The sequence below is a fragment of the Capricornis sumatraensis genome, chromosome 10, assembly GCF_032405125.1.
Source record: "Capricornis sumatraensis isolate serow.1 chromosome 10, serow.2, whole genome shotgun sequence".
Classification (NCBI taxonomy): domain Eukaryota; kingdom Metazoa; phylum Chordata; class Mammalia; order Artiodactyla; family Bovidae; genus Capricornis; species Capricornis sumatraensis.
This window is the reverse complement of record NC_091078.1, coordinates 57,050,778-57,063,127: the sequence shown is the minus strand read 5'-3', so window position 1 is coordinate 57,063,127 and position 12,350 is coordinate 57,050,778. Positions and strand designations below refer to the sequence as shown.

General features: G+C 49.6%; 1 protein-coding gene across 4 annotated transcripts in view; it reads right to left on the bottom strand.

The window, feature by feature from the left end:
* Positions 1-295: 295 nt before the first annotated feature.
* CTDSPL (CTD small phosphatase like) overlaps positions 296-12,350 on the bottom strand; it is a 124,027-nt gene continuing 111,972 nt past the window's right edge. For 2 of the 4 annotated variants that reach the window (XM_068981711.1, XM_068981712.1), the window contains 3 exons: positions 11,699-11,791; positions 7,627-7,812; positions 3,346-3,908 (listed from right to left, as the gene is read on the bottom strand). In XM_068981711.1, the coding sequence (XP_068837812.1) occupies positions 3,783-3,908; positions 7,627-7,812; positions 11,699-11,791 (405 nt within the window). In that variant the 3' untranslated portion in view covers positions 3,346-3,782. Of the gene's footprint in view, positions 2,808-3,345; positions 3,909-7,626; positions 7,813-11,698; positions 11,792-12,350 lie in introns of those variants that run through there. The other 2 variants (XR_011145468.1, XM_068981710.1) reach the window with 2 other exon arrangements.

The window sequence follows — 12,350 nt, the reverse complement described above, 5'->3', positions numbered from 1 at the left end:
AATCCTTGGGGGAGGATGGTGAGCCAGATTGCTTCTGTCTGGTCCTAACCCTGGGCAGAGTGGTTTTCTAGTTCCCTTGGAGTCAAGGTCCACAGCTCTTGAGATCCTCGCTGTCCTGCTCTCATCGGCCCCTGCTCTTCAGAGACCCAAGGTGCTGATGTGAGGCTGTACAGCTGGGAGAGAACAGAGAACACGGTGAGGAGAGGCGCTAAGAAGCAGTCCACCCACAGGAGAGCACGGTTTCACGTATTTATTTTTGGCAGGAAGGAAATCATTGCAAACCTCTTCACTGACAACGCTCGCCCCTGGAAACGTGCACATTCCACATGTAGTGTTTCCCCAGTGAAGTTTATCACATTCAAATGTCCACCAGAAATCCATGACTACCCAGACACCAGCATCTGCACCCCTTGGGCAGGGGTGTTAGAAGCTCTTTGGAGAATGAACAGCAGCAGACACCATCACATTTACAGTAAAATAGGAAGAGGCAGCCAGTGGACTGTGCACAGGTAAAGGCAAGCACTTCAAACCATCCATTCTTCTCGAACCCTGGCGGGCCCACTGTCCATCACAGCACCTTTAAAAGCAGAGGCACAAACGTCACTAGTGTTTGACCATAGGGCTGTGTGGTTCTGGATTTCATGAGACAGCCATCTTGAATACACAGGGTTGTAGAATGTTGCCAGGTTCTAGACTTACAGACTTCCTTTCCATACCATGCGTTCACATGCTGCAACCATGACAAGGCAGGGTCATTATGGCATCCTCCTGTCTCCAAGATCATCTCATCAAGATGGTGCCACGTCAGAGGCGCTTCCCCACCAGCCGTCAGCTACAACGGGTGGTGTTTCTTTTTAGGATACAGATGCATTGTTTACAAACAGCTAATGGGTGAGACCATGGACCAACATGTGGGATTCCAGAGCAATGGAAGACAGAGCAGTAACAACCTCCACTGTGCCTGGGAGCCTCCACTCGAGGCCCAGCCAGAGTCCATGACCCACGGCATCCTGTTCCAGATATTAAAGTGAAAAATAATTGTCCAGGAGACTCTATTTTAACCTGGTACCAAAAGGACCATGGAAACTCAGGAGGTCAGATTTTTCATTTGGCTAAAGAGTTGGGGGTGTTTTGGTAACATGGGAAGTATATGGCACAGAGATAGGTTTCCTTAGGTTTTAAAGCCCATAATCTCATAAAAGGTAATAAGTAAAAACAATACCCGTATTTACCTTAAAAACATAAACCCCAAACATTCATCTCATTTCTTGGCCTTATGTTAGAATTCTATTGCTTCATTTACATGTAGATGATTAAAAATATATATATATCAATATAGATATTTTGATTATATACATAAAGCAGAATCAAGGGTTAAAATAAGAACGGAATTTTGGAGTGGGGTTGAATAAGGTGTACAGAATCCAGAACTCCCCGGAGGGCCTGCTGCCCTCCCGAGACATTCTGTGTCTGTGGTGGCAGGAACCGGGCTCCACCCCCGCCAGCTCTGCACCGGCCCAGTGCAATGGCACTCACGGCCTCGGGAACGACCAGGTGAAGGATCTGGCTCAAGCCTGCCAAGTGTCTTCACTCCATCAGAAGAGGGGCACGATTCCTAGGTTTGATGCCCCTGGAATATTCTAGAATTTCCTTGCTGCCCCCTGTTCCAAGTAAGACCTTGGGATGCCAACAAAGCAGGAAGCACAGGTGAGGGGCCTAAGGCTCTCATCAGGACTGACTTCTGTGTGGATGTCAACACGTGACAGACACTTGGCTGCAACATTCAAGACATTTAAGGCAGTGGGTTCATTTAATGACTAGTTTTCCAAATCAAGGTGCATGGCGTGTACAGACCTGCCATATAACTGTCATTTTCTGTGGTCACACTGAGCAAGGGGCTGTTTCTATTTTAACTGGCATGTGGATGACTGCATTTGGAACGCTCAGTGTGGGGAGACCTGGTTGCCCCTAAATACTTACTTCTCTCCTGAAAGCACGGCAGTCCGCAGACCAAAGTGCTGTTGGGAGGACGTGATTGGCAGCTGGCTTCACTATTTTGTGAATGAAAGCAGAAAAGAAATTTTACTTTGCCACCCTCCCCCCCCACCCCGACTGTTTTCCAATCTTCTTGGTGCCGGTGGCTCCCACCAGAACTCCGGCCTGACCCATAGAGGACTAAGGCAATGGTGCCAACATGAAAGGGTTCTTTTTAATTATCTTTAAGAGCAATACTTTATATAGACCGTCTTATTGTCAAACGAGGATCATGGCACTGCTTAAAAGATCTCACTGGAAAAGGCTGCAAAAGGAGCCCCAGCTCAGGGAGGGGGCCCTTTCTTTCCCTGGCTCTGGGTAATGGGTCCCATATCCCGATACATCTCCCCCACCCTCAGCTCAGAAACAGGCTGTGCTTCGAAAGAGAAGCCCAAGAAATGGACTCGGGCCACATCAGCGTGGTGGCAGCTTGAGGCCACAGGTTCTCCTGAGAGAACAGTCAGCTTAGCGCAAGCTCTGAGGCTGACTGCAGTTTGAAAAGGAACGCCACACCGAAGAGGTGCGTTGGCCCTTTGGTCTTTGTTCCCTCCTGAACCTGTGAGGCTGGTGCCAGAGAAGGGACGCAGTCTGCAGTCCTCAGTGAGGTGGGACACCTAGGTTTCTGACCCTGTCCAAGTCTGCAGCTTAGCAGTGAGCAGATTCTGAGCGTAGGCACAGTGGCAAAGAACAGTGGAACAGCCGCTGGTCAATTCCATTTGGTGGCAGCACGGTAGCAGCAAAGAAAATTCCCGAACAGCTCCATGGGTATCCAGCTTTTGAAAAGGACAGATTAAAAAAAACCAATAAACAGAATTCCTTTTTAAACTATCCAAGGGTTTTAGAGTTGTCTGTAACTGATCTACCCCCAATGACAACAATAACCAAACCAAAAAGATACAGAAGTATGGCAGTCGTGTGAAAGCCGAAGTGACACGATGCCACTTTTCAAGGGGAAGAATGAATGTGTCCTCAAGACAAATCTGTCACCATCAGAAATAATAAGGAGAATACAATAGGATCTATCGTTGCCTAAAGCATTGAGCCACGCGATTGCGGATACATTCGAAACTGGGTCAGAAATGAAGAAACACACTGACACAGTCACAGAATCTCCTCGCAGGAGCCTGGCCGTGCGGCATGCCACAGGCGGTCAGAGCAGCGCACCTGTTGGGAGACAGGCTCCTGTGACTCACCCCCATCCCCTGCCACCCGCCCCCCCCCCACCTCCCAGGTTTTACAAAATTGTCATATTCATCTTCTTAGAGAATCTAAGACAATAAAAGACTAAAAGATGTCTGGAAATATGTCGCATAGAAAAATTAACTCTCAGCTTAAAATAACATTCAAAAAGGCACTTCATCCTGTAGGAAAAGATTCTGAGTTGGGTCAGCTCCTCTGAGCTGGGGTAGAAGGGGACAGGCTGTCTGCTTGGAGGGGAGGACAGTTGTAAAAGGAAGTCTGATAGATACCAAGCTTTTTTTTTTTTCCCATTTTTTTTCCTTTTTGGTATGTTTTAAGAAAAGCAAATCCAGTAAAATGCATGTCCCTTTATGAAATTCATTAAAAGAGTTCATTTTAAAATAGTTGTTTCTGTTCTTAAAAAATAAACCAGGTAGGTATGGCCACATTCGCCCCGTGGCCTGGAGCACGGCGTGTCCTCACTCTCAGCTCCCGGGGGAGCAGAGGCCAGGCGGGTCCCGAGGCTGAGGTTCCAGGGTGCGCAGGCAGGAGGCGGGCGGAGGCCGGGGCTACCTACTGCAGAGTCTGTGCAGCATGCTGTACACGTCGTCCTCCTGGCTCAGGCCCTCGAAGAAGGGGATGAGGTCCAGCAGTTCCGTGTCCGTCATGTCGTCGAACCAGGACTGCACAGGCACCTGGAAGACAGTGCGTGCAGCAGGCAGCAGAGCTGTATCGGGCCTGGGGGCCGCTTCCAGCCTGACTGGGTCCCCACACTTCAGTGTTTTCTTTGGTAAGGAGGATAGGTATCTAGTAATCACCAGCACCATCACCATCTTGCTTCTTCTCCCGTCCCAGCTAAAATCAACCTGAATCTATCTGGTTTGGGAGGTGGTTCAGGAAGGCAAAGTTAAGTGTATCCAGTCGGCATGCACTTTCCTGTTTTGTTTTCCTGCTGCATAAAAGGTAGCCAGAACGCAGAATATATAACTACCTTGTGTCTGTGCATGCTAAGTTGCTTCAGTCTTCCCGACTCTTTGCGACCCTACGGACTGTGTAGCCTGCCAGCTTCCTCGGTCCGTCAGACACTCTTTCTATTGCATCAAACCACTCCTTGCACCTCAGAGCACTTGAAGTCAGAGGTCACCAATCAGCCACTGACATCTTTGTAGAGAGTATCCGAGGGCTTCTACTTAGTGTCACTGCACAGCATGGAGACGTGGATTATTGCCTCCCATGCTTCACAGAGTTCAGTTAATAGGGGAAGTATAACATCTCAGGACATTCTGAGCCACAGAAAAAGACAAAGTCTCCTTCAGTTTTAGATAGAGAGGTGGGGAGGGCTGCTAGAGGGTGGTAGCAAGAGGTGCAAAGAAGAGACATAAAAACAAATTTGGGGAAGCCAAAAATGTTTTTAAAAGTAAGATTTTTGACTCTTTTACAAATCTAAAGACTGTTTAGAAATGTAACAGTTCACTGGTGGTGGTGGTTTAGTCACTAAGTTGCGTCCAACTCTTTGCGACCCCATGGACTGTAGCCCTCCAGACTCCTCTGTCCACACGATTCTCCAGGCAAGAATACCGGAGCAGGTTGCCATTTCCTTTTCTAGGGGATCTGCCCGACCTAGGGATTGAACCTGCATCTCCTGCATTGCTGGTGGATTCTTTACCGACGGAGTCACCAGGGAAGCCAACAATTCATTATGTAATAAAAAAAAAATCAACAAGCTAAGGAGTGAGCAAAAAATGACCACTCCTAGGGGAAGGGGTGGGAATAGGGGAGAAGGCAGGAATGGACACAAGATTTCTCTGAATGTATCTTTGTTGACAGTTCTGTTTTTAATTTTTAAAAAAGTTTTGGCCGCACACCGAGTCATGTGGAGTCTTCTTTCCCCGAGCAGGGATTAAGTCCAAACCTTCCTATGGTGCAAGCGCTTGTGGAGTCCTAAGCACTAGACTGCCAAGGGGGAGAACCTTCGGTGACAGTTTTGATGCTAAACCATGTAAATGTGTTACATGACTGAAATGCAATTAAATCAGTAAGGGAAAAAAGCAACCAAAAAAATGAACCTTCATGTATATAAGTTCGGTGACATAACCATAGAAAGGATTATTTCAGGTGATTTTGAAACATAGTTTTCTGTTTGTAGAATTGCTCAAAAAAATTCCTAAATGCATTCAATTGTTTTATTGTTAGTAATAATATTAAAACAATGCAATTTGAAACTGTTAAACTATACTATAGGATGAATGCAATCTGTAATGGTGTTAATAAGGAATCATGAGTTTCAGTGTAAGAGGAGACATAAATACAAAAACAAAAGGAAATTAAATAAAAACTGTTACAATTGAATTGGAAAAACCAATGAGAATTTATGATTTTGTCTTCATTCTATAAATAAAAATAAATACATGTTCGCTCTGTCCGGTAGAAAGGACTGGAAGCAAAGGACATCCTAATAACAATGAGAACCCACCCAAACTGTGGTCTCTAAATACTATTTTCACTCACAGGAACCAGGTTGCTTAGAAAAATGGCTGATTATAGGGCTGGAGCAAGAAATGGACAAGATGAGCTTGGAATATCTTGTTGGACCAGAAAGCAGGAAGTGATCAAAGACTATTGTTATTTGAAGGAGCATCCACTGGCTATAGGTGAACATTTGAGCATAAAAAGGATAATAGATTAAACTATAACATTAAAAAATCCATAGCTTCATAATGGTACCTAAAAAAATTGGTTACTTCTAGAGGTTGCTAGAGCACCATCTCGTAACTCTCAAAACAGAAAAAAATAAAGAAAAAGAACCAAGACTTTACTCTGATTTCCCTGTTTAAACTGAATTTTAGGGTAATCAAGTAATCAGTAAGTTCAATTAAAAAAAAAAAAAGAATTCCAGCCAACAGATGCAGAAAGATGCCAACAGATGCAAAAGAAAGATGCCATTTTGTAATTTCTAATAAAATAGTGGATGTAGGCAAAGATTATCAACAACTGCTCACATTTTTAGGTGAAAAGTCAATTGAAAATTTGAAAATGGATGGATCAGGCTGGTAACACCTGAATCCAAAGGGCAATTTAAAATCTTTAGAAGTGGGACAATCTGATGTTATATACCTTCTGATGTGACGTCACAGTAAGAACTCAATACCGAAGCAATGTATGTACCTACCTTGTTTGGATTCTGACTCAAACAATCCAAATAAAAGAAAATATTTCTAGATGATAGGGAAAAGATGAATACAGACTGGACGTTAGTGATAATATCAAGAAACTGCTAGTATTATCAGACGTGATAATGGGATTAGGATTTATTTTTTTGGTGGTGGTAGAAGGGCTGTGCTGCATGGCCTGTGGGATCTTAGTTCCCTGACCAGGGATTGAACTCGTGACCCCTACAATGGAAGCACAGAGTCCTAACCACTGGACCGCCAGGGAAGTGCCTGGAATTGAGATGATAAAAAGAATCCTTATCTGTTAGACACATTACAAAATGCATTATATTGAATTTAACTCATCAAAAGGAGCATACTTTAACATATTTTGAATGTTTGTTCAGTTAATGATTATACACTAAGGGAACCTAGCTTGAACTCGGTTTTTGGTTGTAAGAGGAGCAACGTGGTTATGGTCTCAAGGAAAAGATCCTGTATGGGCTTTCGTTGAGACTGGGAAGCCTGGTCTTGGGAGAAGCATCCTCTCCAGGGCCTGAGCTGAGGTCCGGCGTGGCAGCCACTGTGGAAGGGTGAGCAGTCACCAGTAGGGCTGCCCTTGCCTCCTGGACATGAAGGGCCAGCGGCAGGAGGGCGCCTCTCCTGCTCTGAGATGTGCTGCACCCAGGGACTTGGCACTGGGAGCTGCCACGCTCTGGGGAGTTTTATGCAGGAAATGTTCCCATTGTCTACTTTTTAAACATCATTAGGAGGTGGTAAAGCCTGGTAGTCTCATTTGAAGACCTCACTAAAGTGTTTTATTCGTTCTTCATACTTCTGTTGAAGAGGTCACCCAGACCTTCTGAATTTACAGGGGTCACGAAGTCCTGGGCAATAGCCAGGAGGTTGATGACAGACAAAAACCTTCTCAGTCATGATCCCAAAGATGCTGAGAAGATAACAGGCTCACTGAACATGTACCCAACACAAGCACTGCCACACTTGATACTCCCAACAATCCCACGAATCAGCATGCCTAGAATGCCCATTTGACAGAGAGGGCAACTTTGGCAGAGAGGCTCAGTGAGCATAAATAACGGTCAATGTCATGTAACTGCTCAATGCAAAGCTGGGATTTCACTAAGGAAAAGGCCACGAAACCCCCACACAGGTTCTTGAAGGTACGGAAGTGGCAAGAGAGCCGCTCTACCTGGCAAGAGAGCTTAGCTGGAGCCCTGAGTCCCTTTGGTCTGGGGCTACTTACTGCATTCTCAGGATGGAAGATGTAGGAGGCAGGAGAATTGTCCACGATGATCACTTTGCTCAGCTCCCGCCCAAGGCGACTCAGGTCTTTCACATAGTTCCCACGGTGGAAAACACACGATTCCCGGAAGAGCCGGGCCCGGAACACACCCCAGCGGTCCAGCAGGTCGGCCACAGGGTCTGCGTACTGGGAAGCAGGCGTCACAGTGAATGATGGGGGCCCGGAAGAGCTCAGGAGCCCTGACCTCCTGTAGCAAGAGCCATACTACTCATCTAAAAAGGGACTTATATAACTGCAGGTGTTTCAAGATCCTGGGTAATTCCCTGACACCCTGGATTCTTCTATTTCTCTCACTTCTCATATCGAATCCATCAGAAATTCCTGTCAGTTCCCTCTCCAAAAATATCTCGAAACCGCCCGCATCTCTCTGTTTATACTGTCACTCCCTTGTCCGGGCCTCTGTCATCTCTGGCCTGCAGAGGAGCCTCCCGCTTCCCCTGGGGCCTCCTTTCCACTCACTCACTCACCTTGTAGCTGTCAGAACGGCCGCTGGAAAACACCCGTCAGACCCTGCACTGGCTTCCTGCCACACTTGGAACGAAGCCCCAGGTCCCTGCCAGATCCCACAGGGCTGCCTCTCAGCTCCACCACAAGTCACTTGAGCCACGCTGGCTTTGCACATGGTTGAGACCTGTGCATCAGTGTCCCCTCTGCTGGAATACTCTCTTCCCCACTCTCTGCACACACTTCTCCTTCTCTACACACACTTTCTCCGAAAACTGAGGAGATGGTTTTCAGCGCTCGGCTTTCCTCACAACCTTCCCAGCCCTCCTGCACCTTCCTCTGCAGAAACTCTCTGGCCTCACAGCTGCCATCGCCTCCACAGAGCTCACCACTACCCGGGACCACCTGACGGTTCCGTCATCTGTCAGGGGCCCTGGCCTTGTCTGCCGTGTTCCCCACGACATCACCAGCACCTTGCATGTGCTAAGTCGCTTCAGTCTGGTCTGACTCTCTGCGACCCTATGGACTGCAGCCTGCCAGGCTCCCCTGTCCATGGGATTCTCCAGGCAAGAATACTGGAGTGGGTAGGCATTCTCTTCTCCAGGGGATCTTCCCAACCTAGTTTATGTCTTGGCAGATGGGCTCTTCAGCACTAGCGCCACCTCTTGGTAGGGCTCGGTAAATACTAGTTGCATCAGCAAAGGAAGTGCGGACTTCGGATTTGGCTGGTGTGCACGGGGCCACACTGCCCCCTAGAGGAGCTCTGAGCAGCACGGACAGCCCAGCCCCTGACTGTCATAGAATGTGCCCAGACAGCACAGCCACTGACTTGGAGCCCAGGACTTTTAAGGGAGGGAATTAGAGCCCCAATCACAGCTGGGGTTCATCCTGCTTGGCCATCTCCCATGGCCTGGGGAATTTTCCCCAAAGAACACTGAAAGGGATGAAGAAATAAAGGGGTTGTGTCTGAGGGAAAATCTTCATCCAGACTGAGTAGCTCGGGCTGGAGGCAAAAGAGTGGCAGCTCCAGGCCACGTGAGGCCAGGCCTCAGCACCAAGACCCAAGTGAGGGGCACAGTCAGAGGTCCTTAGGGGCCCAGAGGCTCTGCTGGGGAAGTGGGAAGCACCCGAGGCTGGTGGTGGTGGGAAGGCCAGTGGTGGCACGCACAGCACCCCGAGTGCAGAGCAAAGGCCGTCATGGCTGCTGGATGCAGGGCTACAAGCAGCATCCTGGCTCCATGGGCGAGTCCTCTCTCCAGAGACATCCTGACGGAGAGAGTGCAGGAGGAGGCTGGGCTTCCTGTTGACTAAGGGAGGTGAGCTCAGGGCTCCAGGTGAGGGTAGAGAAGTGCCATGTGGGTCATTTTTAAGTGGCTGACTCTAGCTAATTTCTTCATTATCACTAACAATGGTGGTGGCATACATCTTTCAAGGGAGTGTCCTAGTCTGGGAGTCCCAACCGTGGGGATGTAAGCTTCACGTGGGCAGGGACCATCTCGTGTTCTCTGCAGTATGCCTAATGCCTAGGACAGTGCCTGACACACAGCAGGTATAAAGGACATACTTGCTGGGTGAGTGAATGAAGGAAGGACGTGAGATGGGGAAGTAGACACTGTGAGGTTCTGTCAGCAGAGGTTGTTCAGGCCCCAGGGAAGCAGGCCAGGAGGTCCTGCACACCAACGGTGCTGGCTGGGGGCTGAGCTCAGGGCCAAGCCCTGGGGAATGGCTCCCTGTCAGCAGAGCTGGGCACTAGGGAGGAGAGAAGCTGGAAGGCTGCACATTCTTTTTTTTTTGCCACATGCACTGCATGGCATGTGGAACTTCCCTGACCAGGGATGGAACCTGTGCCCCCTGCAGTGGAAGTGTGGAGTCCAATCCACTGGACCACACTGAAGTCCCTGGAAGGAAGCACGTGGGGGCTGATTCAGCAAAGGCAGCCTAGGGTAGCAGCGAGAGAAGGGCTGGAGAGACAGATGGAGGGGCAGGTGGGAGCCGTCCAGGAAGAGAGACCGAACAAGGATGTTTAAGCAAGGCTGGGGATGATGCCAAGAAAGAGTGCTTTCAATTTTGCCAAAGGAAAAAAACAGCTCTCAATCCCCCAGCACAGTGCAACCTTCCTGTTTGTTATTTCTTTGGTTATCACCCCAGGTGCCTCAGCAGCCGAGAGCACTGTCAGAAGAGCCATCAGGACTACAGCACAGTCGTGGGTACCGCTCATCTGAAAGGGTTCCCACTGGGGAAGACGATGTTCTTCCTGAGGCCGCATTCTATTTTCAGCATAAAGAAGACAGCCTGGGGCTCCTGATTCCCTCCCCATTGGCTCAAGTTTTATGGCCCGGTGATGAGCCTGATGGAATGGCAGAGAGATGGCCCAAACCAGAAATCCCCAGCCCATCAAAGCAGCACAGCACATCTGGGAACTCAGGGTCAGTGTCCCCAACATTCAGAGAAGGGAGCCTGCATAGAGATGGAACACGGGGGAGGAAGCTGCCTGTGCATCCTTGGAGCAGGTCTGCAGACAGGCAGACGTCTAGCCTGGACTCTGCAGAGCTCCTCTTGGGGCTACTGAGGGTCCCTGAGGTGCCCGTGGAGACACTCTTGGTGCCACCAACAAATGGATGGCATTGGCCCTGTCAGGGCCAGGGCTGGAGACACAGACATGCCAAAGAGCTCTTTCGAGGAGCAAGGCAGGCCTTCCACACAGTGCAGGCACCTCATTTCACTTGCGAAAGGACAGACTCACCCACATGATGGGAGGCAGTGCTGTCAACCGGCTAGATCCCTCAAACAGTGGGTAAGGGCAAAGAAACCACTCTCTTTGGTCAGGGCCACTGTAGATGCTGGGTCAGAGATTCAAATCAAACCACGGGGCCAAAACATGTGTGGCTTATTTTATCATCATGAATAATCATAATAAAAGAATGAACACCAGGAGCAGTGACCATGTGACAGTGCCCAGCACAGCACATGGGAGACCCAGCAGGGGCTCCACAGGCCCTTGCTGAACAGGAGTTGGGGCCTGTGCTGAGCTCCTTCTGGGCGTTATTTCATTTGATCCACCCCACGAAGTAGATGGGATTATCCCTATCTCATAGAAGAAACGGAGGCGAGAGAAGTGAAGTGACTGGCTTGAGGTCCTGGGGCTCTTTAGGGCAGTCAGAACGCTCATTCAAGCCTTCGCGGGTGGATGAACCTTTGATGCTTATCCTTCCCTGAAACCCAGGTGAGCTGCTAACCCAAGTGCACAGAGGCCTCAGCCAGTCACCAGATGAGATGCAGATCCCTGTCTCGGCCACACAGGACACACCTGTGGTTTCCTGGTCTGTGGACAAGCAGCTTCACTGGCGGCACGCAGCAGCTTTATGGAGCATTTGTTCCCAATGCTCCTGTCACTATGGTAACCCAAAAGCCTCTCAGGCTGGTGCTGTGCACAGGGCCTGCATCTACCCCATCTGGGGTGGGAACCTGTCACCATGGAAACTGCTTCCCCCACCTTAACAAAGGGCCGCTTGAAGACAGGAGGCACGGCTGGAGGGGCTGGGCTCTGAGGGCTGGGGGCACGACCCACCTTGGCCAGGCTGGCAGTAAAGAGCACACATTCAAACAGCTGTCCCATTCTCTGGAGGAACTCGTCCACGTGTGGCCGCTTCAGCACATACACCTGCAACGGCAGGGACAGCATGCAGGTCAGTCACAGCTGCCACCGAGGAAGGCCTGGGGCCCCGAGAGCCCTGGGGAGGAAGAGTTCCTAAGCCGGTTCCTGCCTCCTGCCCCCAGGAGGACTGAACGAGGGGCTGTGTAATCTGACATGGCGCTTAGGACCAGATACCCCTCACGGTGTGCTCCAGGTCTGAGTTTGGAGCAGACTCCTCGCCCAGGGGAAAAGGGAAGCTGACCTGGTGTGGAGGGTTCTGGGGATTTTCAGAACCAGCAAGTGGACAGGTTGGGCCACGTTCGGGTGACCCAGAGCCTTCATTTCACGTGTGTTTCATGGGACATGCTCTGGGTCAGGCCGTTTCTGGACAGAGGCCGTGGTCTGGGGTGGTCCTTCTGGTGGAGGTCAGGGCATGGCCCGCTGCCCGGCAGGTCTGGGATTGCTCTGGTGGCTGTCTACTTGGTTGGAACCCTTCCGCTGCTCAGAAGGCCTGGGGTGGAGGCACAGGAGCAGTAGAGCTGCATGAAGGCCTTCCTTGTCGGCGTGGGAAACGGTCTACTTGACA